This window comes from Alternaria burnsii (assembly GCF_013036055.1).
Source record: "Alternaria burnsii strain CBS107.38 chromosome Unknown 731, whole genome shotgun sequence".
NCBI classification, from domain to species: Eukaryota; Fungi; Ascomycota; class Dothideomycetes; order Pleosporales; family Pleosporaceae; genus Alternaria; species Alternaria burnsii.
In genome coordinates this window covers 529,711-555,776 of record NW_024066115.1, presented here as the reverse complement: position 1 = coordinate 555,776, position 26,066 = coordinate 529,711, and the positions used below count along the sequence as shown (strand labels likewise).

The window sequence follows — 26,066 nt, the reverse complement described above, 5'->3', positions numbered from 1 at the left end:
CGCCTGAACCTCCCTAGGGGTATATTCCATATGCATAACTATTACCGAGGGACCAAAACCCGTATTAAATAACAACCCATATCAAATGCCGATATGCATGCTAAGGATAATGCACCATGTGAAGACTCCGTAACACCGTCGAGCCCAGCTCTTGTATGCGTGAGCATCACCGTAACCATCGTCGTAGACGTATACCCAAAAATACTCTTGTTATCCAAGTACGCTGAGTCGTAACGCATGTCTTTCATACGCCGTAGGGCTGTTCACTCGGCCCAGCGGGCACGTTGAGTGAAGCTTCGTCCGGCAATCTTTTGCTTCCGAACTTGCTTGCTAGCTCTTCGATCTTAGGTATTAGCTCACCGATTCTGAACGGCTTGCTGACAACATCATCCATGCCTGCAGCGAGCAATGTCGCGATCTGTTCACTGCGCGCATTTGCCGTAACCGCGATGATAGGAACATGCCTCTTGAACTTGCCCTGTTGTTCAAGGGCACGAATTTGCGAGGTGCATTGTAAACCGTCCATGACTGGCATCTCTTTGTCCATTAGCACGACTGATATGTCCTCCAGGGGAGATTGATTGGGTGAGGCCCAGTAAGTAGAAGACTTGAGCGCTTCAAGTGCTTCACCGCCATGGTTTGCGACGGTCGTTTGGATGCCGTGGTTTTGGAGCTGGCGCTGAAGGACTTTTTGGTTCACTGCGGTATGTTAGTAAAAGTAAACTGGCAGGGGAAGCCTTAGTCATGTACCAAGATTGTCCTCCACGATTAGTACTTTGAGTTCCCTCTTCTTTGGCTTGGCCTTTGGACCAACGCTATCCTTGCCAGGCACAGCAGCAAAGTCCTTGATTTTGGTTGCGATCTTCGACGGAAGGGGTAGCTCCTTTCTGCCCTTATCCTTCGCATTCGACACCTTCCTGGACATTGATGGAGTTGGAAGGACTTCCAAAGCTTCTTGTGGCTCGCTGCTCCTCCGACACTTGACATAAAACGCGAATGTACTGCCTTTGCCTGCTTCGGAAGAGACGCCAATCTCTCCACCTTGTAACTCTGTCAACTCGCGGGAGATGAACAGGCCGAGGCCAGATCCGCCGTACTGGACGTGTGTCCGTGGACTTGCCTGAGAAAAGCGTTGGAAAAGGAGCTTCTTCTCCTCCGGCGTAAGGCCCCGGCCAGTATCCCGTACTGCAAATTCCAAGAAGATCTCTTCACCGTCACCCCAGTCAGGTCCAAAAGTTTGGTCGGTCCTCTTGGCTCGCATGGGAAAATAGCTAACGGTAGGATGTTCGCTTGCCGATGGACGTACTTGCGATGCTGATAGAACGACCTTGATGGTTCTGGTCTCCTCAGTGGTTGTGAATTTGATCGCGTTGGTGGTAAGATTGATGAGTACCTGAAGCACTCGTGAGGGGTCAATCTTCACCCAATCAACACCGAGCTTGGTGAATGAGTCGGTCAGGACGAACTCCATCTGAATGCCAGCTGTTTGCACCTCTCCTTCGAACATCTTCAGCGCACGTTGCACCACTTGCAAGGGTTGAGCGTCCACTGGTGTCACCATGAGCATTGCGCTGTCGAGCTTTGATAACGTCAAAACGTCGTCGACGATACGCTTTTGATGCTGTGCGCATAAGGCGATTGTTTGTGCTGCATCAATCGAATCGGCAACGATGCCCTCCTCGATGACGTTGGAACCTGAAGTTCTGAAGTCGCCTAAGATGGTGCTAATCTCATCGGCACACTGCAGAATAGCAGATAAAGGATCTTGTAAGACGTTAGCATTTACTCATAAGCGGTTGATGTAGGAAGAATCCTACTTCTCATCTCGTGCGATGTTATGTCGATGAAGTTCTCCTGTTGTCGCTTGAGTTCGACAGCTTCCTCCATCTTCCGCTTTTGAAAGCCTTCGGCCCACTTTTGAGGTGAGATGTTCGTGATGCTTCCAAAAACGCTCTTGAGTTGCCCATCATCATCCTTCTCTGGATAGGCCTGGAACAGGACCCAGGTCTCACTTTTGTTGCGGTTTCGGTCCTCCCAAGGTGCTTTAAAGCGAAACTCGATGTTGATAGGCGTAGTGTCGTTGACTAATTCCTTCCAATGCGCAAGGATGAGGCCTTGATCCTCGTCTTTGACGTAGTCGATCCACCTGTCCGTCATCTCTGGCTCTCTTGGTACTCGCGAGATCTCGTACCATGTATCGTTGCAGTAAGTTATCTTTCCGACGTGATCAGCGATGAAGAGACCTGCAGGAGACAGCTCCGCCATTCGCGTAAATCTCGTCTCGCTTTCCCTGGCTTCCTGTGTGCGGGCAGCAAGTTGGGTTGAAAGGTTGTAACGATCTTCTGCTGCGAGGCGTGCTGCTCTCTGTCCTCTTCGAATTTCCTCCTCGAAAAGAACGACGGAAGCCAGAGAAGTGGCTAACTGGCGGCTCAACAATTGGACAAAAAGGTTGTAATCGTCGTCGTAGGGTCTCCGCGGATTGATGCCCATGACTAAGAAGCCAAGTATGTTTTCGCCTGTCGTAGGATGGATTGGGCATATGACGACGTCTCTGCAGGGGTCGCCAAAACCTCGCCAGTCCAGCCCGTCCATCATGGCATGCGGTAAATCGCCTGATCCGATGCTAACAACCACGGGCTTGTCAGTCTTCATTACTTCCCGAAAGACGGGACCAAAGCCCTCTTGCCCTTCCTTCAAGTCAATCTGCTCAGGAGCAGCTTGATGGCCAGCTGGGACGCCTAAAGAGCCTTCGAGGAAACACTGTTTCGAACCTAGCAAGCTGCTGGATTGTATAGAAGACGAGTCACTATCATTCTCATCGTTTACGCTGTAGAGCATTACTACCGGGGTATCGAACTCGTTCTCGGTCAGTGCTATTAACACCTGATCCCAGAAGCCCTTGACTTCCCTAGCGGTGGCAGTCCGTTCGCCAACTTCGCGGAGCGTGAGCATGCGTCTTTCTGCAATTTTGCGGCGTGTCTTCTCGAAGGCGGGGTTGTAGAGACCCATGACCGTACCGTCTTGGCCAACCATGGGGATGATGGACCACGAAAAGTATGTTTCTTCGAGGAACCCGTTGCGTTTCATAAACAGGCAATCGTCATCCTTCATTGTCGCTTGCCCGGTAAGACGTGCATTGGCAAATACTCCCTTGACATCGTCCCATATCTCCGCCCAAGCCACTTTGTAACTCTGTCCCATAAGAGTGGGGTGTTTTTGCCCTGCGAGTCCTAGTCGAGATGTCAATACACGTAGACGGATTGGAGAAGGCGACCATACCAATATAGGCTTCGTTGTAAATAGCAACGAGTTCCTCTCCCCAGTACATAGCAGCTGGGTGGGGGCTCGCCCTGATCATTGTCAGTATTTACACTCAGAAGGTGCGTATAAGACTGATCAACTTACATTATAAGATTGCACATAGCGCGAAGGTCATTAGACCAGTACTCGATCGGACCTAAAGGTGTGCTCGCCCAATCAATTGACCGCGCAAACTGAATGTGTCTAGGAAGAGAGGGCGACATTGCCAGTCTGGTCCAGTCGAAGAATCCCATGTCGTGGTGATCATCCCGATGGGCGTTAGTTTCTCTATGGAACGGGTCAACATCGCCTGCAGTGTGAGCTCGCAATACGCACTCGTTCGCAAAGGAAGAGGATTCTTCCACTGACGATATGTCTATTTGAGATGGCTTTGGGATCATGCCATTGCCCTGGTTGCCGAATTTCTTTTGAATCGGTTCAGGTTGGGGCGCAGAGATGGGAGGAGTCGGTTCACCCTGGGCCCCCTGGGGAATGCTAGGAATAGTGCTGCCAAAATAATCTTGTGCTTCACCCTGATCAGCGGAAGATGAAGTGGTATCACCGTTGGTTCCCGAACCGAGACCTGCGGACGAGGTCGAAGGTATAGCAAAATCGTTGGGTCCATCCAAAGCAGGCAAAATGATGGCAGGAGCGGAGACGGAACCAGAGACGACGCGCAGCCGTTTTCGAAGGGTGTAACATGTCCACACAATGCCACCGTGTTCAACAGGAGAAGGGTTCACTTCGGAAGAATCGGCCTGGACCCCAGTGCTAAGCAACCAGCCTCGAAATTGTTGTGTCGCATGCGCCGTGTCATCATCAGACGGAGAACCAGTCGGCCTTCCAGCTACCAGCTCCCAGGTGGATGGGTTAGATCGAAGGGCATTGTTGGAGAAGAGTATCTGCAACTGGCAAGATTCGGGCATGTAGTTTGCGAAATCGCCTGTATCAACGATGAAAGTTGGCCGGTCATCTTGCTCGAGCAGTTCGACTATGCCAACGGAGCCCAGTATGCGCAACGGATCGCTCTTGTCGCGCGAATCAGGTGATGCTGTAGGCGCCACGCTTGAACGCTCTGAAGTGCGCCCACTGGCAGCCCCTGGTGGCCCTGGGGGGCTGAGACCGCTGAATGTTCCCCTTGCGAGTGTGACGGTCTTGATGCCACTGTCCTCGCGCGTTTTGCTGAGCATCCTTGCTGCTGCCTCGCTACTCGAGAAGCGTGCGGGCAGTTGTGGTCGGTTGTTTCGCGAAGAAAAGAAGAGGGGCGAGGGCGGTTGGCCGTCCGGGCGAAAGTAGGCGCTCTTGGGGAAGCTGAAGTGATCGAGGGAGTATCGCGAACGCGGGTGCGCTTTTCGGCGCTTGTGCAAGGGCTCGCTGGCGGGCGCTGGTGGGTGCGCAGACGACGCAGACGCGGAGGCGAAGTCACTGAAGGGAGGGGGGCGCTTGATGCCAACGACAGCCGGTGGTGTCTGCACAGGCTGCTGCTTCCCACTGTGTCGTCGACTGCTCTGCAGCGGCGCAGAAGCCGGGGGTTGATTCCAGTCGCGATGGTCAAGTGGCGACTTGGGCGTCCATGGGGGCTGTAGTACGGGGAGATTGGCTGGTGTATCAAGGACTATGGGCGACTCTAGAGTGCCGGGCGTGGTAGCGAGGGGCTCGTGATGGCTGGCGATGTTCAGTCTGCGCTGTTCGGGCGTGGTGTCGTGAGGCGTCGATGTCGTGCTAGTGCCTGTGAAGATTGAACGCGGCTCCCACATAGAAATGCCAGGATGCGAGTCAACAGATAGGGCGAAGGCCGTTGATCGCGCCCACGAACGTCACGCTACGAGCAAAGGTCGGTGTGGTGGAGCGTCGTCTCCAGATCTAGCATCAAGTCTCACCGCGTATGGACCGAGTAGATGACACCGGTGGGATGGCCAGCGTTGCGCGCTAAGTATCTTGACACGGCGGCACAATTCGGGGCGTCTCGCAGGCTCGGGTCTGGTGATCAGGGCGGTGGTGAGGTAGCGCGGCGACGATGACGATGGCAGTGGTAATTCAATGGATGTCGTGTCCTCAGGGCATCATGAAGACGCTCTGCACGTTTGTTTTCAGCTATCGCATCTGGCGGAGCGTACAGGAGGGTCAAGAGGCCGCAGATCTCGCTTGTGCTCGTGCTTGGCCTCCCCTGCAACAGGTCGATCGCGATCGCAGTCGACGTGGGCTGGAGCTGGAACAACCACGCGATACTCTCCAGGCTGCTTCAGGGCTGCATCGCCTTCGAGACAGGGCTATGACACCACACATGGCATTCTTCGAATGCCCATTCCATGCCACTCGCGACTGGCGTAATTTCCGCTGGGTATCGTTGGCGGTCCTCGAGTCACCCTCTGGTGGAGCCGACGTCATGGATCTGGTTCTAGAACCCAAGGCTCAGACCATGCAGCACAGACCCCATCAATCCACCCGTCCTCCCATTCGTCCCAACGCAACCTAACTCGCAATCACTTTCGGACTCTCCTGATGCTTTTGCGTCTAGTTGCTTACTATTCACGCCTAGCCAAACGTCTCATCGATGCTCCTGTCCCGCCTTCTCGTCCGGCTCAAATTTAGACCGGCGTGCCGGTGGCTCTTTCCCCAACCTCGGGTGGCTCTTTCCCATCCGCGATACACAAAAACAACGCCAAGCGTCTCGTCCTCTTCTTCGCCATCCAGTCGTCTGACTGCCAGACGCAAAACACCAGACAGTCGTGCAAGCGCAGTCCATGGCTAGTTCTCGGCGGCTTTTGGCCCAGGGTCGCCTTCTTACTTGATGAATTGCGTAATGCCCACGTGTGCGTACCGTTCCGCCTCCGGCCCGATGAGGTGTTCAAGGTCGCGAGTCACGACTGCGCTACACCTGCCAGTCCACCCTGGAACCCGTGTATACACGCACACTGTACCAGGTTAAGAGAAGACCATTTGAACCAGAACCCCGGCATTGGAAACTCAACCTGTGCCCTTGTACCGGCTGCCCGGACATCTTCATATTATTACCAGCACTTCTCTCGCAATTGCCAAATTTGTCATGGAAGGGATATCCTACTGACTTAGGAAGACCTCCAGCTTCATTGCCGGCCGCGCCTACAACAACAATTCTACATATGTGTGCAGCGATGCAACGGCACGGTGGTGTAACGGTACAGCGGTGCAACATGTGCAAGCCCCTCGTGTTCCCTACTGACATCACGCGGCATGCGAAATCTGATGTTCGCGGCTATCGTGGTGCGCCTCATAATCTAGCCACGGTGGCAGAAGTGCCACAATAAATGGCGCATGCGATCCGCTAAGCCTCAGTCACCAACCACATGTTACCACTCACCAGCTCATCGATTATGATACGAGGATCCCGGAATGAAGCAGACCCCTTATACTCTGCCGGAGGTGAGTCGAACATTGGACCCATCAAAGATTAAGAATATAAAATCGACTGCAAGTTTTGCGTAACTTGCCGTCGCGAAATGCCAACAGCATACACCCTGACATAACATTGAACGCGCAGCGAAGAAAGCTTCATATATCCACGCCAAGCTTCACTAATGGAGTTCTTACAAACAATGGAGCTCCGACGAGCCGCCAGACGTATCAGGCCGTTTTATCACCCCACTTTTACCACCCGCCTGCCAGTGAAGTGGTCAGCTTTGACATGCCCCTCCACTCGAAGCCATGCTCCTTCCCCTCTGCATCATGCCAAGCATGTACAGCGTGAGCGATTTGCTCAAAGACAACTGGGGCAGTGCGCTCCGGGGGCGCCCTGAGATGCCCCGCTGGCAACGGACTGTGCACAGGATCCGTTTGCTTTAAAGCCACTTGCACCCCGCGCATATCGAAAGCTCTAAAGTTTCTCATTTCTCAGTACCTCCTACTACCCCGCACGACGTCTCTTTGTATTGCTACAGACCAGCTCTACGTTTGCTAGATAACAAGTCAAAATCATGGATTTCCTCAAGAAGAAGATGAAGGAGCTCATGGATGACGACGATAAGAAACCAGCCGGCATGTGTATCTGCTGTATCAATGTAAAGCAAAACACTAATTTCAGTAGATTCTCATGGCGCTCCAGGCGGTGCTGGTCCTGGTGATCGCGCACTCTCGGATGGCTACTACGCACAAAGTGGACACGGCGGCCCACCCCAAGATCAAGGTTACCCGCCCCAGGGCCATGGTTATCCTCCTCAGGGTCCTCCTCAAGGGTACCCACCCCAAGGACAAGGCTACCCACCTCAAGGCTATGGGCAACAACAACCATATGGTGGCCCTCCTACGCCCGTAGGCCCACCTGCGCCTTACGGAGCGCCTCCACCAATGCCGCCAGGCTGGACACAGCAATGGGACCAGAACAGCCAGCGCTGGTTCTACATTGAACAAGCCACTGGTCGCACACAGTGGGATCCTCCTTCGCATCTGCCACCTGGCCGTAAGTGCCCCCGAACGAGCTGCATGTGAGACATGGACTGACTTTGTACACCTGGATCTAGCATATGCTCCTCCTCCCGCAGGCGCACCTTACATGCCACCCGGTGGTCACGATGAACGTGGCCTTTTCGGAAACACCCATGGCCACCAGGGACACGACTACACGCCATCTGGAGCAGCCACCAACGAGGCCGAAAAGAAGAAGAGCGGCCACTCTACTGCCATGCTCGCTGCCGCTGGTGTCGGCGGTATTGCAGCCGGTGCCTTTATTGGCCATCAACTCGGTTTGTTTCCCCTCCAGCTTTCAAACAAAATTCTGCCACTAACAATTCCCAGCTGACGATAGCGACGATGAGAGCAAGCAACAGTCGTATGCTCCTCCACCTGCGGCTCCTGCTGCGGCTGCAGGTGGTTACGGCGCTGACCCTGGTTACGGAGCGGATCCTGCTTATGGTGCTCCTCCTCCATCGGATCCTTATGAGAACCACCCGGCCTTTGAAGAACCTCCCCCAGTACCAACCCATGACGAGGACGGTTCCTCCATCTCAAGTAGCGATCGGGAGTCTATGGAGGAGAAGCGCGAGGAACTCATCGAAGCGCAGGAGGCCTATCAAGAAGAACTTGAAGAGAACTACGAGGACTAACCGCGGCGGTTTTGGTTGGCTGATCGTTTCGTTTGGATCGGTCGGTATCGAAGTATGTGTTCACGAGCGTAACGGCAGGCATTCCCTAACACTAGTGATGAAACATGGGTTATTGTCAACATAGCTTCAGCCAACTTGCGATTCTCTCACTCGAAGATGGAAAGGGGAGCATAATGAAATAGAAGTGAATTTCAGATTTGTATCAACAAACACTAAGAGCAATACCACTTAACTCCATTGCCGCTGCAGTGACCAACCAAAGCCATTAAATCAAGTCCTCCCCCTGGTGTGCCCATCATCGAAGCCCGGTGGATATACGCGCCCTGACATCAAGGAAATGTGGTGAGCGTGTGATCGTCTCGTTTTCCAGATTCCTTCCCCAATGAACCGCCGTTATCGTTGTCGCATACTTGAAGAAGCGGACTAGCAGCAGTCGCAGCAGTCTAGACAATCGAGGCAGCATTCGCATGTCTCACCACAGAGCCAGCAGCAGCACAAAGTCGCAAGGCAAGCAGTCAAGCATCCTCTGTCTTTCTTTGGTTCCTCTTGAGGTGGAGGCGGACCTTGTTGGTAGTACATCTGTGCCAAACACACCGTCAGCCACACCCTCAACTTGCGCAAACTTGACCCAGGCAGGAGCATGCATATTTCATTAGACTTACCTGTTGCTGAGGAGGAGGGTACTGTCCATAGCCCTGCTGCGGTGGCGGGCCATAGTAACCAGGTTGTTGAGGCGCCGGGTAGCTCATACTTGCTGTTGTGGTGTTGTCGACTTGACGTTGGAATAGAGATGCGGGTTCGTGGCTGGTGAAGCGTCTAAGCGTATCGCGGGTCTTGGTGAGGCTTGTGGTGTGGCAGAATATGAAGTGTGCTCTGTGGCAGAGGAAGTGTGGCAGAGGGATGTGGCAGAGGGATGTGGCACAGTAATGTTAGAATCTTGGGGGATGAACTCGTGTTTTTAAGATTACAGGCCTCGACGCGCTGACTGTTGCTTTCGGTAAACGGCAACAGCGGATCTGCAACGTAAAGGGCGGAAAGGCTATGCACGAACCAACGTGCTCATTTCAATTGACCGCGTAGATGCCCGAATAGAGCCCATACACCTAGATACTGCGGATGAGCTTTGCTCGGCGCCACAAGTGTGGCAGCAATGGCACGTAACTGTGCCATTCGCTCGGGCTTGCTATGGCACAGGTGGGGTCGAGCAAGCCACTACTGTAACGGTAGGCGCAGGACCCTTGTCATACGCGTACGCAAAGTCTTGGTATCTGAGGTGCATGACTTGATTGTGTGGTAATATGCATGTGCAGGTGTGGACGGTGTGATTTGCAATGCGTTGATGTGTCGTGTGGTGTTACTGACAAGTCTGCTCATAAATCTGATGGACGTGGAGCAGAAGTGTTGTACACAGTCTCTCTGAAGTCCCTGTCACCCACCTCCTTTGAAAGAGAGCGGTTTCTGGAATCCGTTTTAGGAAACGCACGCTGCGATGTGAGGTGCTGTTGCAATACAAACTTGCCGTGTTTTCCGCGCGCTAGCTCTCGATATAGTTTAGTTGTGGCGCCACTTTTTCGGCAAGCAATACTAGACGGGCCAGTCATGGTGGCTCAGTCAAATCATGGGGATGCAGTCGATTTGGCTTCTGGGATAACAACAACGAGATTAGTATTTTGAAACCGTCATGCCGCTTGAGCAGCTGCTGTCAGAGTGCTACTCGTGAGGTATGACATGCGAGGATTTTACCGCCAAGAGATCCGAAATCCGCGGCGGCGTACGTACAGCGGACCTTGAACGGCGCGGATGCGTCCGGCGCCAAGTCAATACGCCGTCGATTACCAAGTGGGGAGTCTGCGGTCCGAAAACCGAAGTTTGTTACTCTAGAAGAGAGCCGGCTTGGCGCAAAAAGGATCTCGAAAATAACCAACGAGACAATCTGTCGTCCTCTTGTGGCGCAGCTGAGGCGCAGTCTTGATACAAGCAATGGGACCCCGGGGTTGTCGGTACCAAAGTCATGGGTTTGTTCATCTGGTAGGTTGTGACTTTGCACAGCGAAACAAATCGTGGCTCCCAAGGTTCGTAAATAAGACGGCGGAGAAGTCTGTTTACTCATTGCTCTGATATGGAGATGGAGAACAGAGGGCTTGGCCGTGATCTTTTGCTTGTTTGTATCGTAGAGCTGTTCAAACATTGATTCTTTCAGCGACATGTGGCGGCAGTTTCCGTAACTGACAGCGCTCAAGGTTCTAGCGTCTCGTCGCTAGCTTCCTGGGCCTCCAAAGGCCGAGGCAGAAAGTTTCGTTCAGCCCTTCGCTTCTGCACCCATTCCCCAAAGGGCTTCCAGATAGCTTCTTTCTCGGCCGGCTTTAGACTCGCCGCTAGTCCACTCGTACTCGTGGTAACAAATACCCTGGACCCCTTCCACACATTCCCGTTGGTATTTCGCTCTTCCTTGTCATCCCTGCTTTTGCCCATATTGTGTTCTTCATCCTGCCATCCGTACTTGAAATCTTTCTTGCCAAGGTTTTTACCATAGCGATACCTCCATATCGCTTCCCAGATACCCTTCCCTACTATGCATACAGCTTCTGGTTTGTATTTTAGGAACTTGGCATCGAGTTTCGCGGTACCTGCTGCTGTTTCCTCTTTCGAAAGCTCAGCAGCGTCTTTGGATGGTCTCTCGACGATATTAGTGTTGCCCATACAATACAGATCAGGGAGACTCCGGTCTTCTTCAGGCTTCAGTCGACGGTCGGTAAGCCCTGAAGAATGGAGGAGCTTCCAAAATAGGTTGGAAGGATGCGCATATGCGTGTCCGGCGGCGGCGGTCTGAACGCCTGGATTCGTGCCAACGAAGACACATATCAGATTGGGCTGAAGTATGTCGACCAGTGGTGATAGATGTGCGTATTTGGATGGGTCGGCATATCTGCTAGGCATCCGCTTCTTTTTTGGTCTTGCGGACGATTCGGGAAAGCTTTTGACAGCAGTCGTTGCGGTCGTCCTACTACGCTTTCTAGATTTTGTTGGCGATGCAGATAACAATGGAGTATCTTGCATCGTCCGTGTCTCTGTGTATTGGTATCTCTTTAATTTGTTCTTAAAGGATGCAGAAGGTGGCGTTGCCAGCCTCTCACCGGCTTCGGTGACGTCGTCGTTGCCTTGGACGGCCGGTGGTGCTTCAGTTTGCTCAACATGTAATTTGCTTGAGCGTGTTCGTGTCATATTCGGATTGCAGGTTGTGTCTTAAGGTTCATGAAGGACGAGTGATATGTCAAGTCGCGTCGTTTGGAGATTAGACGCGTTGACGTCATGATCGGACCCACTCTAATTTATGGCCCGTGGGCGGCTCTTTACCGTGCACTCGAACAGCAACCATAGTAATGCGGCTTTGTGCTAGTCACGACATTTCTTGAAACCGACCACACTCTCCAAATGATACACTAAACAGGCAACCTCGACGTATGGTTTCGCGTGGAAGAACAGTCACGAAGAGCCTCTTTTGGCAGGCCTCAGACGACAGTTACATACAGTCCCATATACCCTGCAATTCATATACTGAAATCCTCTCAATATATCTTGTATGTACCGAAACTGGAACAAAAAGTCGCATTGCTACTCCCTACCATAGAATCGGAGTATACCCCCTCGTCTTCTTCACCACAACTTCTTTTACGTTCGACTGCCTTCTCGGCCCTGTTTTCGGCAAGCACGCGCGTAGAGAAAGCAATGAAGCATACCAAGAGGTATGCTTGTCGATCATGAATGGAGGTGGCACAACAATGCGACGACACCGCCTCATTATGCACATCTCGATTATAAGCCCGGGTCCGAAGCTGGTGGCGACCACGTTCTCTCTGCCTTCTCCCATCATACGGAGTTTATCTAGCACGATAAGAACGGTTGGACTTGATGAGTTGCCATGATGTTGGTAGACGTCGAGTGAGGCTCGAATGTGGTCATCAGTGAGACACAGGGCTTGCTTGGCCCCTTGTAGAATGGACGCGCCGCCTGGATGTATCGCCCAATCGAAGCTTGAAGCCTGACTGCGGACCAACGACGCAGCCTTGTGGGTAATATCGAAGGCAGCGCGAAGATGTCTGAACATGGGTATGATGGCCTTGATGGCTGCTTCTGGAACGAATTTGCTGATAGTGGCTATCATGCCTGCTAGAGTGTCAGTAATAATCTGCAATAAAGAGTATACGAAACAGAAGGAAGCGGAGACGTACCATTCTTCTTTATAACGTAAGACATATGTCCGGAAGTATCGGGCACTACCATGCTACTCCACTCTACCAATTCGAACACCGGTGTTTGCTTCTCCTCTAATGCAAGATAGTTGCATACCACCAGCGCCGCTGCGCCATCTGAGAATAATGCTGGACCTATGTGTAGTTCTCCGTCTTGTAGGGTGGCTTGTAGCTCTGCTTGAAGAAAGAGACTGCACAACTCACATGCCATTACCAAAATGCGTGCAGGCCGACCTCTGAGTGATGCTGCGGCGGCAATATCAGCAGCTGTACGAAGCGCCGATAAACCACCCGCACAGCCAACACCATGGAGTAACGACCTTTGCACACTTGACCCAAGTCCAAGCTCTTGACATACAAAGTGATCGTATCCTGGATTGTTCTGATCAGTGCAGGTCACTGCCACAGTATGCGTTATATCGCGAGGTCCAAGTTGAGCTTCTTGCATAGCCTTCTTGCACGCAGAGGTAGCAAGCCGTACCCCTGAAGTGCGAAATATGCGGGAGATACAGTCGATTTCTGGAGGTATGGCGTCTTCTCCGGTACATCTATTGAAGTCGATGGTAGTTGGGCGAGAGAGGATTCTTGATCTACCATTGAATCGCCCCAGTTTTTGGATACTTTTGCTATGTTAGAAGAAGAGAGAATAGTGTCATATGCTAGGGTAATGAGTACTAACATTGGTGAATTTACTTCGTCGGGGTGCAATTTCTCTAACAGTTCCATGAAGTGCTCCTGCTTGATTGAGTGGGACGGGTACTCATGACCCAAGCCAGTGATATACACAGCATTCGTCTTATCGCTGCATGCAATACCCTTCTGAAGAGACATATCTTCTCTCTATTGTAAACAGCTGAGACAAGCAAGTGTGAAGTAAGCTTGTGATATCTGATTTCTCTATACAATGCTAGTAGCTTTGCATACCTGCCCAGGTGATCAGAGTAAGAGGTCTTTTCTTTGTGACCAACGCTAATGGGGGACATGAAGTTCTTTATGGTTCGTTAACTCTTGTCTTCCGTATATTCGCCCCATCACCCCATAACAATCGAGACCTTTCGGTTTTCCGCTCCAATCAATCCTTTCAGAATCAGCCCCTCGTCCGCCACACATAGTTTCGTCATCAACAGTCCCGGCCAAAGACTGAATATGTTACGGCATTGCTTGTACAGCGGGTAATTTGCGCCCAGAAAGCGGCACGTCCGTCTATCGAGTATTGTTGTTGTCCTTAGCGAGGGTTGAAAGAACACTTCTGGCGAATTGGAAACGATATTGGCGTGATATCGCTAGATAGACGTACATAAGCTGTAGCCACAAGGACTTGGTATACTACCGACAGGTTCAACTAGTGCTTTCGGTCCAAGAGACTTCTGTTCTTGTAAAGACAGAACAGTCATTCGTCAACCGATGGCAACGTGCCGCTGCTGGGGCGATACCGGTTGAGCCCTTTTTTGATCGTGTCTCAGAATATTGTGACGTTGCTTAGCATGCAGATGTCATGCTTAAAGATAGATATCTGCGTTGTAGCGAATATTCTCAACGGTGGCTGCTCCCATTAGAGGTTGACGCCAACGAGATCCAGAACAGTTCAGCGGGCTTTGATCCGTGGAGCTTGAAAGGCTTGGGCAACCCCTTAGTGTGTCGTTTGAGCCACCTTGTGATCAAGATGTGGGTTAATATGCACAATGCATTGGCGCTTACTATAATCGCTAGGGAGTCGCTGAGTCCATTACCTTCGTGGTCACTCACTGTGTTGGTTCTGGGAAGCCAATCCAATAGTATTGACAGACATGTTAATCGTCTGCCAATAGATTGCTGAGATAGTGAACCCCAATAACCGTGGCCTACTGAATATGTCATCATTCTGTTAGCTCAGATGCTTCGGACTCGTATAAACGCCGGAACACTAGTTCGATGGCGACGCTAAACATACAAGCGCTAAAAGGTCATACCACCTGGGGGCCACCGGATCCTCTAGTGACAGATAAGAAGGTTACGTGACTGACGTGTGGAAGATAGAGATATGCTAGGCTCGAGTATTTTAGAACCGAAATCTTAAACAGCTGATTAGGCAGTCAACAAAGGCATTCAGTTCGCCGACTAGACTGTAGGATCTTCGCAAGGACCCATCATCTTTTGGTGTGGAGTCCGCGGTTCTGGGCGTTGTCTAGGACTCCTTTGACATAGAGAGAATAGCCCAGACGCGCAAAGCTGGGTGATGTGTGACAAATAGTAATATGATGTAGTGGAGATGCGGGAACACTCAAGTGGCAGAAGGATTTTGGCTCTAAGCGAAAAGGATGTTCCCGAGTGAGTGTGGGTGTAGCGGGATTACTGGGTAAGACGCCCAACTTCGATCTTGATGATGGCGTAAGAGAAACTCAGTAAGATCATGGTGCAGCTCCGGTGAATAGAGAAGATCTTCGTTGCATTTACCCTTGTTGCTATGATAAATGTTGGTGGAGAAAGATCGCAACGTGCCGTGCAAGAGGACGGGACCCGCTCCTAATCAATCATGAACTGCAATACTAAGGTATGGATGGGGCAAACTTGTGTTTACCTCTGCGATCGATTAACGATGGGTCTGAGTGCTGCTTACGGTGTGAGCGATTTGCGATACGGGGCGTATGTAAGCGGCGATGTCTTATGTGGCACGGTCAACGTACGTCAGACAATATCGAATTTCGCCAATGCAGACCCTCCGCGGAATTAGAGCATTACATTGAGCACATCTGCCTCCCGTCAGTGTGCTTCAGCGCAGCCTCACCGTTATTGTTGAGCGTGCTGTGCCGCATGTGGGGTCCTATCGACCCACGGTCCGGACCGTAGTGGATGGGCAATCTAGGTAAGATATCGGCAGGGTGGCTTACTTTCATTACATTGGGCTCGCACTTGTGCAGGTTTCCGATCTTGGGATTACCGAAGGATGGCATAGGTATGCTTTTTGTCTTCCACCGAGGCTAGTGCACGTGACCCTGTTCTACTCACATGACCAATCTGGCAGTATAGACGAAAACGAGCTATTGAGGTACGTGCGCATATTGATAGATGAACCTTGGACGTAGGTCAGATGCTTACCACATACTACTAACATTGGAAAGTCTTACGTCGCAAAGGTTCTTTCGAGGCTGCCGCAGATGCGTTCGGCGAAGTCGGTTTCAAAGCCATCATTTAGGCCTCAATTCGGGTCATCTCATATCGGCGACTGCGGCGTTGCTTTCGGGCTTATGCTGTTAGACGTTACACTTTGAAGCATCTGTTGTTGTTACCCGCTTCCTACGGGATCCGTGCCATGCGCAATGCTTTCCTAATTCGGATTACTTCGTGTGGCGGCGAAACTAGTGGACAATGTACCGCGAAACCATTCGCGAAAAGCATCATTGCAGGTTAGCTCTCACGTGGTTACCAGTGTGCATTTGCACGGTGAGTCCGACTTTTGGACAAGACACCGCTGTTTGACCACAGGGTATATATGGTAAGGACCACAACGCCTAATGCTTCTCTAGCATCCAATGCGATAGCCCAGTCGACCACAAGGAGAGATGATTGACTTGCGTCAATATAGCGACGTATCATTCGGATTTGAGATGATGCGACAGCAGAGTGCTGTATGGAATATAGAACTTTTGGTGGACAGACCTAGGAAGCAGTAAGTGGCAGATACAGGAGAACATGAACATGGCTGACCTGTCAGGAACAACAGACATAGGCCTCCTGTACCTCGGGTCGAAGAGATAGCTTCAGACATCTACACACGTCTACCACGCGAGATTCGTAACCGCGTGTATGCATACTGCGTTGAAGGATCTTATGACAACGAAGTCATTGTCAGACGCACAGCAATTGGAAACAACCGACGCTTCACGCACCTCGTCCGACAACCTTGCGGCCAGCACTCTTACCAATGGGTCGAAGACCACACCGCCACATACCTGAGCGCAGAAGGATTAGGTGGGGATGTGGCTAGAGAGTTACTCGAATGCTACTATTGGACACGTACATTCAAGTTTGCACATCACGAGCTCTGCCTCCTCAAACCGTTCCTTGAAACGGATGGTTTTGGGCTGGGAATGGTTCCGGCGCACTATGCAAGACGTTTACACATACAGATACAGCCTCTGACTTTTGCCTTCCTGTTGCCAGACAAGCGTCTCTTTGAAGAACATATGTGTCGTAAGACCATCGAAACCCTCGCTATCATCAAGACAGCTAGGACTGAAGTCGTGGTTGAGGTTGATCTAGCCCAAGGATCCTTGAGTGATGGGGATTATGAGCGCTTCTCGAAAGAATCTGCGCAGTTCATGCTCAAAATAGAGAGTGTGGTCGATATGTTGAGAGAAAGCGGACTGCGCATACGGTTTGCAACGATATAACAGAGAGTATGAAGAGGATAGACTCTTTTTCTCTGACTTTTAAAGAACAGAAGCTTTGCATCAGCGCAGGAGTTGGTTTAACAGACCATAGCGGTCGTGCTTGTGGGTGTTAAATCTGTCGTCCAAAAACTTCTTTAGGTATACCGTGTATAATTTCCACCTTTTCGAATGGAGTTCTGTGGCGCCGCCAGACGAAACTAGGCTTGCGCCTGTGTATCGTCCTTCATGCGATGCAGATTTAGTGGCTGGGCACTTGCCTTTGTCGTCCCACAAAACTTGCGAAATCTACCGTCGAGTGAGGCAAGGAAATATATTATTTTTTATCTTACACTGTCGAGAGCTTCAGAAATAATCGATGAAACTTGATGGAAAGGTTACGTTTGAGGAAGAAGAATTTGCGACGTATGCCGAAGGAGTGATGCGCTAGCTATTCTACTGTAGTAGGCCGAAGGATCCCTACCTACTGCCTTTCAACAGCGCAACACGGCCGCAGCCACTATGCAACTTCATGCCGACCCGCCAATGCCAGCATGTCAGCTTTACAGCTCAGCCTCAGCCCTTGAATTCCGGATGGTGTTGGAAACAAAAACAAATGAAGGATCCGGCGACAAGGCGCACTGTGGTAAATACATCAGACTACGCGATACGGATGTAAGATTCACAAGCGTGGGTGGTTCGTTGCTCCATATTAGCATATCTGCCAGTTCATTCAGTGGACAACCAGCCACTACCTTGTACTTGTAGCCTCGTCTGCTACTCTTTTCCTATCGATGTGGATATCCTTATCAAGCTCGCCACGCTTCGGAATTCATTATCTATCAGTCGGCCCTCTTGGTCTGCTCATTCTTACGTTTTCTAGTGCTTCACTACTATAGTGGATATGGCGAGAAAGATAACAACCTTCTGGTACGGATTTGTGTTGGTTTAAACATGTGCTGTTATCTGAACAGAACACACATTGTCCAAGATGACGATCGCATTCAGGGCACTTGCTATAGCCATGACATATCAAATACTGGAAAATAATTCACACTAAGCTGTACAAGTCTTGATTGGGAAACAGATGGAAGCAAACACAGTCTGCCCATGCAGTGAGGTGGTGGAACTGACTGTACAGGCCAACAAAAGGACTATAAACTCGTCATGCAGTGTAATGGCGGCAGTTTCTGCTGCGGAGAGAAACATCAAGCATGCCGTGAGGATAAGCTCAGATTCTATCTGAACGAAGATGGCACCGAATTAATTTCATCCACGCTTCCAACAAACACTGATATCGATGTTACTGCAGACCCATATTGCCGTACCAACAGCAACATCATGATCAACGGAGGTCTCGATTACGGCAGATACCGGACCTCCAACAGAAGAAGAGCTGGAAGAAGGATTTCCTGACGAGGGTACGATAGCTCTCGAGGCAGGTCTGGAGTATATTGCTGCCGCAATAATTACACTATTGCATCAATGCTGGAGGCACCGTGCAGGTTGTGAGACTTACAAACCGTACGCGTCGTTCTTATTGAAGAACACGAGTACTGCTTCGCTTCCTCTGACGTCCACCACATTATCCTCTCCGACTGCTTCGACTACTGCCTTGCCTATCGCCTCACCCTGAGGGAACGATTGTCCAGCCCACGACACCAACGAACTGTTACCAGTGTTTACAAAAGGCGCCGTCAACCGTTTTACACCCAAACATCCGCCACTGGAACTGACAGCTTCTGACAAATCAACGCGAACTGAAAAGTCCTCAGTTGAATTGGCATAGTAAGGTTTCATGTTGACAAGAGCAAGCTTGGCCAGGTGATCTTCCACATAGAAAGCATACGCAGAGAAAGACTCTGAATCAACACCAGCTGGAGGCTCGAGAGCGCGCACACGAGTGTCAGGCACAGCGAAAGCCTCAGCCATGAAGAGCTGCGCAACGAAAGACGGCAAAGTACGTGCCGGACCTCTCAAGTCGCTGTCGCGGGGGTATAGCATGGAGTAAGTACTGAAGCCTGGGCTACCATTTGCCCCAGGTGTATTGAGTTGTTCGTTTGATTGGAGAGCGAGTGTAGCCCCTTGGTGCAGATGCGTAGAAGTGGCATTTCGTGTAGCGTAGATGAGTTCACTATCCACGACCCAAAGTGCTTGTGCAAATGTGTCGGTAACATTTGGTGCTCCAGAGCAAGACACAGAGTTGAATTCGCCAATGTTCCATCTATTCCCTGCATCTAGAGCAGCGCGAGCAGATGGGTAGATTTCTTCGTCGCAGTAGCGTGTGAGTTCGGTGTGATTGAGGATGTTTTCGATGGTAGCCAGCGCTGCGCGTTTGGGATCGCAGGTTGAGAAGGCATACGAATGTATTGAGTAGATGCCGACTTGATCTTCCGAGTCGATACCTGCTGGAATGAGCGCTGCAGGTCGAACTTCTAGGCCTGAGTCATCTGTAGTTGCGGAAGATGCCCACCAGCGCTCTTGAGGGAGATCCGAACTGCTCAATGCATTCAACGCAGCATCAATGCTAGCTGTGTACTGCTTCCATTCCTGCACATAGGCCGCTGTCGAGTCATTCCACCGACTTTCTTCATAATTGGTCGGCTCGTTTCCTAGTTCCAAATATGCAACCTTATCAGACTGATACGTAAGTGAGGCGACTGCAAGGCCAGTAGAAATATCCAGACTCTCATTGCCAAAATTGAGGGTTGAAATAAATTTGGTGCCATTAGGGAAATTGCTCCAACTTTTGTAGTAGTTTGGTCCAACAGTGGTTCGCCATACACCGCCTTCTGGGCTGGTGGTACGCACTACGTCGCCGCCTTCTTTGTCGAAAACCATACTGTCCATGGTGATACCGCCAGGCCGTATTACGGGTCTTCCGCCATGTTCGTGGATTCTATCCAAAATGCTAAAGGTGAGCTTGTTCGTATTGCTGGCATTGCCGAAGAATTCAACCCAGAATGCGGGTTCGAACGAGAACGATGCGAAAGAATTGCTATGTGGGATCGAGGCACCTTCTGCAGTGTTCGGTAAACTTAAGGTTTGCGCTCCAGATGGTTCTATCGTTGGGTAGGCGTACACAGCAGAGGCTGCAAGTGAGATTGCGGCTGCTCGAAGTGCAGGCATTGTGAAGATGTCGATGTCGTAACTGCGTTTGGATGAGGGATATCCAAGCTTCATATACTTCCATACAATACGACCGAACTTGTATCGACATCATCACACCTCTTTCATAGGCTAAAGTGGACATCATTATTCCGACGGCCGCAAAATATTCCATTGAGCTGCTGTCAATGCTGCTGGAAGCGTCTTAGAATGTGTGGGGTGGGTTGCGGGGAATTGGCGGATCATCGGAATTTGTTCCACAGCGGGGGCAAAAGTCGGATTTAGCAACAAACGGCCCAAAGCGGGAAACTAATCATCGTCACAGATGGCGGATAGAGTTCCAAATTGAGAGAAGACTGATCAAGTCCAAACCCGGGTTTTGAAAACAGATAGTGTAAATTCACCAAGCAACTTCCGTATTGATCGTAATCAGACAGAGCTGCGTCTTACCTATCTTCGTCTTCTGTCCTATCGTATCAATCTTCCATTCCTCAACCATGGTAGGAGAGCATGAACTGAGTACCCAGAGGCAGAGCCCTTAACGGTGAGGCGCGATAGACAGAATCGTCAAATATGGTTTCTGCCGGATCCCTAGGTCATGACAGAATAGTTTTGGATTGTTACCATTCGTCGATCAGCTTGCAACAATCTTATCTTGTGCCTACAGCACCATGTGGTACACCAGTCCTTCTCCTCATCATAACCTCGCCCATTGCATTCCTCACCTCCCTCTCCTGATGTACCACATTCTGCACCATGTATTTCTTGAGTGCTTCCCTCAGCTCACTCTTTGCCCTCTCGTTGTCTCTGTATGGTATACTTTCCAACTCCAACAGTCTATTCGCGTCCTTGTTGCTCTCTGCAACGAGCCCACTCAAGCGGTCGAGCTGCTTGTGGCGGATGTCTTCGGTATCGTCGGCAGGTTTAGTAGGATGTTGAGGGTCGGCACGGTAAAGTGGCATGAGCAGAGCAAGGAACTGCGTGAGGGAAATAGCAGCTTTCTTTATTATGGTGACGATCTGGAAGGGTAGATACGCAGGACGGAAGTGCGTCGACGCGACGAGTGGGTTCAGGTATCTTGAAAGAATGGTAGGGTGGTCGGGGCGAAGCGCGGTACGGACTTCGAACGTTGCGACAGCCAAAAGACCAAGGTAGCGCCAATACGAGCCATCAGTAAGGAAACCGAGGGCGTTTGCACCGACGAGAACGATGAGGAGTGCGCCGTAGGTCGTAACCGCAGTGAGTAGCGCACTGTCTGTGTAATCTTTGATGGTCAAACAGCTCTGGCACTGCGCAAAGATGGTTGGTCCGAAGCGGTCGTATGCAAAGCGCTTCGCAGGATCAAGAATAATGTCCCTAGCATGCTTCAGATGAACATAGAAGTCGTTTGCCCGATCTCTATCCACATTTGGTCCAATCTTGTCTGGGTGATAGCGGATTGTCAGTCGCCTGAAGCGTGAGTTTAGTCCGCTCTCATCGACATCTATCGGTACGCCGAGGTCGTTGTACGCGTTGCTGGAGCGCTGGAGGTTGAAGTCGACTTCGTAGATGGTAAAGGCAAAATAGGCCGCATATATGGCGATTAGAATATTGCGGCGATGTTTGATGTAGCGTGGGGTGCCAGGTTGCGGTTTAGGGTCGCCGGCGCGAATGAAGATGCTGTAGAGGACTGATTGAGTCCAACCCGCTGCCTTTGCCGCGTCAGGCCCTGCTAGGGCAAAAGTTTAGGCCTATGCTTACCACTGGTATAAGAAACTGCCAGACCAAGAATGGACCCAGCGTGTCCAACGAGACACTCGCTTTCGCCATGTCGCTCAGTTGCAGGTAGGGGACGCGAGAGTGCGGCGTTGAAGTTTGAAAGACAAGTGTCATATCTCGGAACGTTTCCGAAATGCCAAGGCACGTGCGCGTGGCGAACCTTGGAATCAACCTGAAGGCAGCGACAACAACCACATTCTTGTGCAGCCACTTCAAAGCGTCATGTGAACACGAACTAGCAATTGTGAAATTGCATAGTAAAGATCGAGGTCATAATGGCAAGTCTCAGAGTTCTGTCCGTCATTTGCAACAGAACCTCACCACAACATTGATCATGTACTCATGGAGAAAAACTTAAGGTGTGAAACATGATCATAGATATCTATGGCTTGACGACATTTGCCGTTCTATGGTATAATGCGCGCTCTGCAAAACCAGCAATAATAATAAAAAGAAATACCACATACATCCAAGCATGCGACCTATCAAACTTCTCTATGCATCTCGGACCTAGATGGGTTGACGACTGCGCGTCGGGTATAATTCCTCCAGGCATTATGCATAACAAATATCGGCTCGCCGATACTGAAGCGCACACAGCGCGCTCTGTCGCAATCGTGTACGACCAGCGCTCATATATTCGCCATTGCAAATATTGGGATTTTACATCTGTCCGCCTGCCTGAGGCATGAGCTCCTCATCTTGCTGACGCTTCTCCTTGAGCGATCCAGCCGCAGAGCGGTTCTCAATGTCGCTGTCAGAGAGGTCGTACTGGCGAACGGCTTCGGCGATCTGGGCCTCGTCCATCTTGGGCAGCTGCTTAGCGGCTTGCACGTAGCTCATCTTCTCAGTGTAGCCCTTGGCGAAGATGAGATCAATCTCCTCGAGGGAACGGCCAGCAGTCTCAGGGTAGAAGAAGTAGATGATGGGAATGAAGGAAGCGTTCAGAGCAGCAAAGAGGAGGTAAGTACCCCAACCAATGTTGGTAATCAGTACCGGGGTGATCATGACAATGAAGAAGTTCCATAGCCAGTTGTTGATCGTTGAGAATGCGTTGGCCTTCTGGCGGGTCTTGAGGGGGTTGATCTCGGCAGGGTACAACCAGGGAAGAGGAAGCCAGGTAACACCGAAAAAGGCAATGTACAGGAAGAGACCGACAGCAGCGCCCTTGGCAGGACCCTCGTTGTTCTCGTTGTTTACACCTCCGGGAAGCAGGCAAGCAAAGGTGATGATCATGGCAGTCATTTGGCCAACGGTACCGATCAGGTACAACTTTCTGCGGCCAACACGCTCGACAAAGTAGAATGAGGTGGCGGCGAAGAGGGCGTAGACAACCATGTTAACACCTCCGAGAAGAAGGGCGAGGTTGTGGGTCGTGTTCAACGCACTCTGGCAGAGAATAGGGAAGTAGTAGATGACAGCGTTACATCCAGACAACTGCTGCATGAACTGCGAGGAGGCACCGAGGATAGCACGGCGGAAGTGCTGAGACTTTCCGCCAGTCAGAAGAGCCTTGGTTGGGACCTTGCCACCACCACCAGAGGAGTTGACAGCATCGCGGATGACTTGCATCTGTATGATAACCTCTTGGTCGTCGCGGGAGACTCCATTAAGACCAGCCAGCACAGTAGCAGCTTCATCTTCGTGGTGGTGGTTGAGGAGCCATCGGGGAGACTCAGGAAGCGAGATCATCATGACGATGACGATAGCGGCGAAGACACACTGGAAAGCGATAGGGAATCTCCAGGTGAAGTCATCGGGGCCGTACAGACAGCCGTAGTCGATCCAGTAGGCGATGAGCGTGCCAATGGCAACCATGGAACCTTCGATACAGATGACCTTACCGCGGTTCTTAGCCTTGCAGCATCTAGAAAGCAGTTAGCAAAAGACCCTGGGAGATGGATTGGAACAGAACATACTCAGCCTGGTAGGTGGGAATGGTGGAAGTGTTGATACCGTTGCCAACACCAGTAATGCATCGTCCGACAATAAACTGGGCTGTGGCACCGCTGGATGGAGGGACACAAGCAATTTGGATAATGACACCAATGATCATAACTCCGGCACCGAGGAAGATACTCTTGCGACGTCCGAGCTTGTCACCAAAGACGAAGACAAAGATGGCGCCAAGCAAGCAACCGACGGCATAGATGGAGACGACGAAACCTTCGTAGGTGGAGTCGCCATCGACTTCGGGGAAGGCAGTGACGAAGGCAGGGGCGGAGATGATACCACTCATAACACCCTGATCATAACCGAAGAGAAGGAAATCGGTAACGGCAACGATGGTGATGAGGACTTGGAGCATCCTACCGGATTGGCCCCAGTAGGTGGGAACACCATTTTCGGACTCTTTGATACGTGGCGGCATGGTTGCAGTGTATCAGTCAAAGCTGGAGAGATGTGAGGAGATGCTGGGGAGGAAAGATCCGTGGGGAGAGAGTACACCTTTAAATGATCATCGCAGTACCAGCACAAGGGTCTTCGGCCAAAACGTGGTTGCTGGTCGTCTACTCTCGGCCCACTAAAAGATACGCTACCAAGGTACGACTGACGCGTGGAGAAAACTAGATAACGATTTTTTTCCAACATCTTGGCCTTGGCTGGTGTAGCAAATAATGCGAGCCTTGTTGATGGCGGTAGAGGCGCAAATAAACTGTGGGTACAAGGCGAACTTAGCAGGGGTCTGTTGGTGGAGAAGGGCATCTTGGGCCAATCTTGGAGAAGAGCGGAGGACGCTTGCAAACCAACAAGCGCGCTCGGCACTGGATGCCTCTTGTCTTAGCCCGAGGTCTTCCTCCACATTACGTCATGTGTGCAAGGCTTGGGGTGATGCTGGAGAGCCCCAGCGGAAGGATGAAGGTTGAACGAGTGGTGAACGGCTGGCTCGCCTGACATTCGAGAATCACGGAAGAAGTTTCTTCGCGCACTACGCCACGCCGAGTCGCCTGTCGTCGAACGTACGGTACACATGTGCATGTCAAGATGATGCAGGAACTCAGCGTTCATTCGCATACCGCCAGTCATCAAGGACGCCGTCTCGGGTTACATGCCGCCGTGTATGGATAGCGTCCTAAGTTTTCCTATACGGCACGGTTTCGATCTCAACAAGAGCACGCTTGACGTCATGCACCGGCGACTCGCGTCCGTCCCCATGCAGGGTCTGACCAACCGTGCGCATGCGGCTCTGCAGCCTCTGCGACTTGGCCGAAGATCTTAACTAATAAGGACCGTGTGTGGTGGAGCTTAAACACGCCATGTTCTGCAACGGTGACGATGCGTGCTGTGATGTCGGGCTCGCTACCTAACGTGTGACATGGAGTGCAGACGAACATCGGGCGGAATTGAAGCTCGGAGACGACTGCCGGCCGGGAGGAGACATTCCTTGCACGTGATGGCGGTGTGCTTCATGTGAGCCTTGTAGGTTCCCGAGGTTGGACGTAGGTATGCCTTTACTACCCAAATAGATTTTTCCACTGAGGTCAGCATCCCCATTTGCTTACATCGTTCCTACAAAACCTCGCCGTGCGGTTGATCGCCTTGGCCGACGTTGCGAGCAGTACGCGATAATCGCGCTTTCTGCCATGGCGGGATAAGTTGCCAATGTACATGCTTAGCAGTCGGGAGAGGCTCGTGTGGAGTTCCCAAGCCTAGCGTGGGGATGAGGCTCTCATTGTGCAGATCTCGGGCCTTCCTGTTTCGGGCTATCCGTGCTGACTGCTCTGTCCCATCTCCCTCCTTTTCATCAACCGCGCGGGACAAAACAGTACCAATGAATGCTCTGAACAATAGCATGCATACATGCGACAACTCTCCATATCGATCCATTTACCCCACGGCCCAACAAAATTGTGCGGATCTCTCCAGTACCCCATCAATCCGCCCCAAACTTTGCTCCCGCAAGCATACCACATTCACGGAAAAGACGGCTCCCATATCGTGTGCTAAAACACGCCAAATACACCAACGACATGGGAACTCCACATATTACTGCCTAAACACCGTCTTTACATCCGCTTCGGTGCACACTATGCCGCGCTGTCGCACGTGTCCCTGCCAAGTGACATACTCTCCAGTTTGTCACCGGAAGCGCCGTCCAATGTCGGGGTCTCCGCTTTATTCAAATGCCGTATTGATAATCATACTGATAATCGCACTCCACATTTCTAGCACTTCCTTGAACGCAGGGTCTTTCCAAAATCCGCCAATAGCTTTTGATTATGCAT

General features: G+C 51.3%; 9 protein-coding genes across 9 annotated transcripts; 3 read left to right on the top strand and 6 right to left on the bottom strand.

Annotated features, from left to right (window-relative positions):
• Positions 1–244: 244 nt before the first annotated feature.
• On the bottom strand, positions 245–5,057 carry GT037_006849 (uncharacterized protein; the record flags this gene model as incomplete). The annotated part of the gene is made up of 6 exons (XM_038931896.1): positions 245–699; positions 751–1,764; positions 1,818–3,230; positions 3,280–3,350; positions 3,406–3,588; positions 3,637–5,057. The coding sequence occupies 6 exons, from the start codon at positions 5,055–5,057 to the stop codon at positions 245–247; spliced, it is 4,557 nt and encodes a 1,518-aa protein (XP_038785368.1).
• Positions 5,058–5,365: 308 nt separating this feature from the next.
• GT037_006848 (uncharacterized protein) lies at positions 5,366–5,776 on the top strand (the record flags this gene model as incomplete). The annotated part of the gene is made up of 1 exon (XM_038931895.1): positions 5,366–5,776. The coding sequence occupies one exon, from the start codon at positions 5,366–5,368 to the stop codon at positions 5,774–5,776; it is 411 nt and encodes a 136-aa protein (XP_038785367.1).
• Positions 5,777–6,984: 1,208 nt separating this feature from the next.
• GT037_006847 (uncharacterized protein) lies at positions 6,985–8,378 on the top strand (the record flags this gene model as incomplete). Its single annotated transcript, XM_038931894.1, has 5 exons — positions 6,985–7,054; positions 7,246–7,320; positions 7,364–7,735; positions 7,797–8,018; positions 8,071–8,378. The coding sequence occupies 5 exons, from the start codon at positions 6,985–6,987 to the stop codon at positions 8,376–8,378; spliced, it is 1,047 nt and encodes a 348-aa protein (XP_038785366.1).
• A 329-nt stretch (positions 8,379–8,707) lies between these two features.
• Positions 8,708–9,127, bottom strand: GT037_006846 (uncharacterized protein; the record flags this gene model as incomplete). Its single annotated transcript, XM_038931893.1, has 2 exons — positions 8,708–8,821; positions 9,041–9,127. 2 exons carry the CDS (start codon positions 9,125–9,127, stop codon positions 8,708–8,710), a joined length of 201 nt encoding a protein of 66 aa, XP_038785365.1.
• Positions 9,128–10,613: 1,486 nt separating this feature from the next.
• GT037_006845 (polyketide synthase) lies at positions 10,614–13,459 on the bottom strand (the record flags this gene model as incomplete). The annotated part of the gene is made up of 4 exons (XM_038931892.1): positions 10,614–11,580; positions 12,116–12,542; positions 12,608–13,248; positions 13,308–13,459. 4 exons carry the CDS (start codon positions 13,457–13,459, stop codon positions 10,614–10,616), a joined length of 2,187 nt encoding a protein of 728 aa, XP_038785364.1.
• A 2,708-nt stretch (positions 13,460–16,167) lies between these two features.
• Positions 16,168–16,998, top strand: GT037_006844 (uncharacterized protein; the record flags this gene model as incomplete). Its single annotated transcript, XM_038931891.1, has 2 exons — positions 16,168–16,274; positions 16,320–16,998. The coding sequence occupies 2 exons, from the start codon at positions 16,168–16,170 to the stop codon at positions 16,996–16,998; spliced, it is 786 nt and encodes a 261-aa protein (XP_038785363.1).
• Positions 16,999–18,489: 1,491 nt separating this feature from the next.
• On the bottom strand, positions 18,490–20,103 carry GT037_006843 (glycoside hydrolase family 79 protein; the record flags this gene model as incomplete). Its single annotated transcript, XM_038931890.1, has 1 exon — positions 18,490–20,103. The coding sequence occupies one exon, from the start codon at positions 20,101–20,103 to the stop codon at positions 18,490–18,492; it is 1,614 nt and encodes a 537-aa protein (XP_038785362.1).
• Positions 20,104–20,732: 629 nt separating this feature from the next.
• Positions 20,733–21,954, bottom strand: GT037_006842 (glycoside hydrolase family 79 protein; the record flags this gene model as incomplete). Its single annotated transcript, XM_038931889.1, has 2 exons — positions 20,733–21,773; positions 21,823–21,954. 2 exons carry the CDS (start codon positions 21,952–21,954, stop codon positions 20,733–20,735), a joined length of 1,173 nt encoding a protein of 390 aa, XP_038785361.1.
• A 549-nt stretch (positions 21,955–22,503) lies between these two features.
• GT037_006841 (sugar transporter stl1) lies at positions 22,504–24,211 on the bottom strand (the record flags this gene model as incomplete). Its single annotated transcript, XM_038931888.1, has 2 exons — positions 22,504–23,707; positions 23,760–24,211. The coding sequence occupies 2 exons, from the start codon at positions 24,209–24,211 to the stop codon at positions 22,504–22,506; spliced, it is 1,656 nt and encodes a 551-aa protein (XP_038785360.1).
• Positions 24,212–26,066: the final 1,855 nt, after the last annotated feature.